The sequence below is a fragment of the Hyla sarda genome, chromosome 3, assembly GCF_029499605.1.
Source record: "Hyla sarda isolate aHylSar1 chromosome 3, aHylSar1.hap1, whole genome shotgun sequence".
Lineage (NCBI taxonomy): Eukaryota > Metazoa > Chordata > Amphibia > Anura > Hylidae > Hyla > Hyla sarda.
Genome location: NC_079191.1, coordinates 26,270,554 through 26,276,553, shown reverse-complemented (window position 1 = coordinate 26,276,553; position 6,000 = coordinate 26,270,554). Strand labels below are relative to the sequence as shown.

Below are 6,000 nucleotides of genomic sequence, written 5' to 3'. Positions count from 1 at the left end.
TACATAAGAAGACAAAAAGGTGCCCGCACTCACCGCGAAGAAACAACAGAGTGGCAAACAGCTGGCAAAGTTTCGCGCAGATCGCGCTTCTTCCGGCCTCGTATACGAGGCCGGAAGAAGCGCGATCTGCGTGAAACTTTGCCAGCTGTCGCCTCCACTCTGAGCGCCCTGCTGTCAGCCTGAAGTCGGATCTGTCCGAGGTGCCATAGAAGTTGGTCTTCTGTTTCCTCGCACCTTTTTGTCTTCTTATGTATATCATACAAAGTTCTCTGTCACTTCTATTCTGCTTCATAGACATGAGATATATGCAGCTTTGACCTACAGCTGTAAGATATGAGACATATAGTGATCATGGGAAGGAAACTCTGGACTTCCTGTTAGATTGGGGCTACACGGCTACTTCGGTCAGGCTACAGCAAATCGTATGTAAGTTATGCAACCAAAATATGTGCATGATTTGTTTGTTTTCTTTGCAATTGTATGAATAAAAAAAAAAATATATATATATATATATATATATATATATATATATATATACACAAATATACATACACACATTTTCCTAAATCGTACTACCTCTTTAAGTGTAAAGACAATTAGCAGCAGGTCTCAGTCACACTAACTAAGGTCAGTGCCGGCAAAGCTGCATGCAACCTCCGACCGAAGATCCATCAAATGTGGATTTAGGCCATCTTTCGTGTTGGGGTCGTGTTATGTAGCATGTTGTAATACGATCGTATTGACAATCATTAGATGTGACACTGGTCTTCATGTTGTAACTCTAGCCTTAAAGGGGTACTCCGCCCCTGGCATATTATCCCCTATCCAAAGGATAGGGGATAAGATGTTAGATCGCCGTGGTCCCGCTGCTGGGGACCCCAGGTATCATCGCTGCGGCACCCCGCCATCATTACTGCACAGAGCGAGTTCACTCTGTGCGTAATGACGGGCGATACAGGGGCCGGAGCAGCGTGACGTCATGGCTCCGCCCCTCGTGACATCACGGCCCGTCCCCTTAATGCAAGTCTATGGCAGGGGACGTGACGACTGCCACGCCCCCTCCCATAGACTTGTTTCAACGGGGGCGGGCCGTGACGTCACGAGGGGCGGAGCTGTGACGTAACGATGCTCTGGCCCCTGTATTGCCCGTTATTAAGTGCAGAGCGATCTCGCTCTGCGCAGTAATGATAGCGCAGTGCCGCATCAGCGATCCCCGGGGTCCCCAGCAGCGGGACCCCGGCGATCTGACATCTTATCCCCTATCCTTTGGATAGGGGATAGGATGTCTAGGGGCGGAGTACCCCTTTAAAGGGGTACTCTGGTGGAAAACATTTTGTTTTATTCAACTGGTGTTAGAGAGTTGAACAGATTTGTAAAATACTTTTATTTAAACATCTTAATCCTTTCAGTACTTATCAGCTGCTGTATGCTCCACAGGATGTTCTTTTCTTTTTGAGTTTCTTTTCTGTTTCATCACAGTGCTGACACCTCTGTTCATGTCAGGAACTGTCCAGAGCAGAAGCAAATCCCCATAGAAAACCTCTCCTGCTCTGGACAGTTCCTGACGTGGACAGAGGTGTCAGCAGAGAGCACTGTGGTCAGACAGAAAAGAAATTCAAAAAGAAAAGAACTTCCTCTGGAGCATACAGCAGCTGGGAAATACTGGAAGGATTAAGATTTTTTTAATAGAAGTAATTTACAGATCTGTTTAACTTTCTGGCACCAGTTGATTTAAAAAAACATGTTTTCCACCGGAGTACCCCTTTAAGGATGATAGAAGAGATCAACAGATGGAACAATAACAGAACAAAGAAGAGATTACCAGATGTTAGGGTCCCTTTAAATGTGCTCAAATGTGAAAATAAGAATGAAAATGTATTTTTGGTCCAACAGTTTTTGGAAAGCCTGAAGTGACACATGACACCTGAAACTACTAAACCTATTTCCTGCGCACAATGGAAACCAGAGTAATCCCATCTCCGGGTCAATGTAAACAGGCCCAACCCGGCAGAAAGGATGACAGCGCGTTTTGCATCTGTGGGCAGATGATGGCAGTGTGCTTGTAGCCAACGACAGAGCTGTGTGCTGCGAATTCTCCTCCACCTACACACAAAGCTCCCAAACATCCTGCCGGTAATTAGCTCAATGTTCCAACTAGTAAACAAGCGTGAAGATTGAGGGGGCTGAAAATGAGACATCCAGCCAGTGCACAGTCACAACAATCGTCCCACTCACTCTGAGGAGCAGGCTCTCCCTTCTTACATGGAATCATCACCTCAATGTAACCTTCTTGTTTTCCTTTTTACTTCCTATTAACAGGCTAAAAATGGCATCCCGGTCCTGCTGTAGGCGCTCTGCAAAGAGAAGGACGGAAAAGGAAGAAACAATCTGTAAGAGATGATCACATCAACCTGTACACATGGACACAGTCACTGTTTTTGCCTAATAAGACCGGATTTAGTATGTGGGGGAAGACTCCTTGAGGTCATAGACCTTTATGACACACCTAATCCTGTGTCTGTAAAGAATTTTAACCCCTTAAAGGGGTACTCCACCCCCAGACATCTTATCAAGATCGAGACAAGATGTCTGATTGTGGGGGTCCCACCGCTATCTCTCCTGCAGCACCCCGGTTCATCAGCTCCTTTGGATAAGGGATTAGATAGTCTAGGGGCAGAGTACCCCTTTAAATGGGCACTCTCATTACAACTAATTTTTGCAATTGCACTACTTATGGTAAATAAAAAATATTTCTAATATACTTTGTTTTAAAAAAAAAAATGAAGTTTTCTATGTTTTATTTGTGCTTAAAAAAGCTCAAGAGCACATTTTCCCCCATCTTATACACAGACTTAGGACCGGAGCCCAAACACAGGAAGTGCAGCCTGGAGTGCTGAGGGGGGTGTGTCCAGCCTCATCCAATCATAGCTCCTCTCACACTTAACTGCCATATGCTGTTGGTTGGACCCCCCCACCCCCCTCCCCCCTCAGCACTCCAGGCTGCACTTCCTGTGTTTGGGCTTCGGTCCTAAGTCTGTGTATGAGATGGGAAAATGTGCTCTTGAACTTTTTTAAGCACAAATAAAACATAGAAAACATCATTTTTTTTAAACAAAGTATATTAGAAATATTTTTTATTTACCATAAGGAGTGCAATAGCAAAAATGTATTTTAATGAGAGTTACCCTTTAAGACCTTTAGGCCAATGCCACTATTTGAGGCGGCCTTTTTTTTTTTGCAGAAGGTGTTTCAGATTTTCTCTGTACACATAAGTTAGCTAGATGCATAATAAATCATACAGTCATAGTTATCATTTTTTATTAAAGGGGTTGTCCCATATCGGTTGTCCAGTCTATCTCCAGAGGCCAGAGGTGGTCGGGAAAGCTGAAAGCAGCTGAAGTGAGGAAGCTATGCAAACTCCCATTAAAACCATTGGGAAATATGCAAATTGAGTAACTTTCCTGCTTCGGTTGTTGTGGCTTTCCCCACCACCTCATGCTGCCGTAAACAGTCTGGGGGTGGTCGGAAAACACCAATTGACAAGATGGGACAACCGATTTAAATGGGCACTGTAGAAATAAAAATGTTTTATATATTGCACATCTTGGCAAAACATAAACCTTTCTAATATACTTCATAAAAAAAAGTATGATCTGTTTTATAAAAATTATGACTTATAAAAAAAGACCACTAGGGGTCCCATTACCATCCAAAACATAATCCTGTCTGGCTACAGTATCATCTTTGTCCCAGCTGAAGCACAGACATGGACAAAGCCCAGGAAGTGAGGGCATGTACTCTATGAAAAGAGCAAAGCGCTCACATGACCAGCGACTCCATGTCACTAGGAGGTGGCGTCACGGACCATGAATATGAAAAATGGGCGGGTGCAATTCATGGAATATAGCAGAGGATCTTTGGGGTTGGGGGACATATCTTCAGACCTATGGAACATACTTTAGTAAGTGACCCCTTGTTGGACTCCTGTTCAGCCACACTATAACCCAGTGTATTGGATTTAGTGTGGAAGAACAGGCCGTCCTCCCGTCCCTCTCTCCCAGCTAGTCTGCCTGCATGAAATATCATTTTAACATGACAAAATAAAAATGAAGATTTTATCTGCACATGGATGGTGAGTGCCGTTTTTTACTTCTTGCTATTATATACTACATATTAGGGATCGACCGATTATCGGATTGGCCGATATTATCAGCCGATATTCACAATTTTGTAAGTTATCGGTATTGGCATCTAACGTACCGATAATGCGGGCGCTTTAAATCAATGAACTGCAGCGGCTTTTGCGGAGCCAGAGACCGCCGCTAACACCCGCTTCTCTCCCCCTTCCTGCCCTGGGGTCCTGAGCCCAACCACCGATTCTGCCCGATTGCCTCCCCCTGCCTATCCTCTGGCCAGAGACCGCCGCCACTGCCCCATTGTCTCCCCATCCCCAGTTTTATAATTACCTGTTCCCGGGGTCCGCGCTTCTTCTGGCTCCTGCGCGGACCTCGGGAACAGGCAATTATAAAACCGGGAATGGGGAGGCAATGGGGCAGCGGCGGTCTCTGGCCAGAAGATAGGCAGGGGGAGGCAATGGCGCAGGGTCGGTGGTTGGACTCAGGACCCCAGGACAGGCAGGGGGAGAGAAGCGGGTGGCGGCGGCGATCTCTGGCCCTGCAAAAGCTGCTGCAGTTCATTGATTTAAAGCACCCGCTTTATCTACAGTGGCTTCTGCAGGGCCAGAAACAGTTTATCAGGGTATACCCGCACACACACACGCACCCTCATTTTACCAAGGATATTTGGGGGGAGGATGGGAATTAAAATGTACGGAATATCAGTATAAGTTATCGGCTATCGGCCTGAAAGTTCACAGGTTATCGGTATCGGCTCTAAAAAAATCTATATCGGTCGGTCCCTACTACATATGCATGGACTAGTGGGTCTTTTCCAGACTAGACCACGTACTGCCTCTAAACAGAGCACCACCTCCAGCACCTTGCACCAGCTCCACATTCACACTCCAAGCATACAAGGACTCGGTAGTAGCCGGTTTCTTTCTACTTTTGGGTATCTTTAGAAAAATTTCACCCAAAATTTTCAAAAAATATGTTTAATATAAAAACTTGATTTAAACAATAAGTCATGTTATCGTTAAACATTCCGGTTAATCTCATGAGTTGCTTCTCTCTCACCACTGATAGGTGTCTATGCTCAGTAAAGAGAGAATGCTGTCAATGGGTAGGAGGGTAGAGGTAGTTTACCAGTGCTCGACTAGAAGATGGGTTTACTTAGTTATTGGAAATGATGAACCCAACCAAAAAAAGCCAAGATCCTACATTTTATTTAGACTCATCTAGACACTTTTTTGGCTTTGAGGCCAAACATTGGCTTCAAGTGTTTCTGACCTGTCGTTATAGGATTATCTAACACTCTGGGGGGCTAGTCGGACCCCGATGGAACTCTCCATTGAATGGTAGTTCAAAGGAGAGTTCCATTGAATACTCTCCATTGAATACTTACATTATATATGATAGTGTTTGTGTTTATATGGCTACTTAACCTTTAATAGCCCTTATTTACTGACACAGCTATCCTATGGAACCCAAATTAACTTAAATCCCACAGACTCCAAAGATACAACATAAGACGAGTGCTCTAAGAATAATACATGAATACTGAATGTTTACATATGGATATTTTATGGTCTCGCCTCCACATAATAAAGGAAAACATATGTCTGTTGGGTTTACGTGAGGTCTCTACATTGGACACTATTGAGTTACATGATATCACCTGCGCTATGGTTTCTGCCAGGCAGCCCACATTGAAGCCTGTCCTGTAAGAATTTATATTATAACACATGAGATTTATGCCTCAATTTATTTTAACACCTTTACTTAATCTGGAAATCAGTTGCTCCCAATGGCAACATTCAAGCCTGATATTCAGCAGTCGTCTCCAGTTTATACATGGTCGAGTAACCAGAGAAAGTTTGGA

The 6,000-nt window shown here is 44.4% G+C and overlaps 1 protein-coding gene across 13 annotated transcripts in view; it reads right to left on the bottom strand.

The window, feature by feature from the left end:
* Positions 1 to 1,705: 1,705 nt before the first annotated feature.
* SUPT3H (SPT3 homolog, SAGA and STAGA complex component) overlaps positions 1,706 to 6,000 on the bottom strand; it is a 565,704-nt gene continuing 561,409 nt past the window's right edge. For 10 of the 13 annotated variants that reach the window (XM_056563927.1, XM_056563930.1, XM_056563934.1 and 7 more), the window contains one exon: positions 1,707 to 2,354. In XM_056563927.1, coding sequence (XP_056419902.1) covers positions 2,313 to 2,354 — 42 coding nt within the window. In that variant the 3' untranslated portion in view covers positions 1,707 to 2,312. Of the gene's footprint in view, positions 2,355 to 6,000 lie in introns of all 13 variants that reach the window. The other 3 variants (XM_056563929.1, XM_056563931.1, XM_056563932.1) reach the window with 2 other exon arrangements.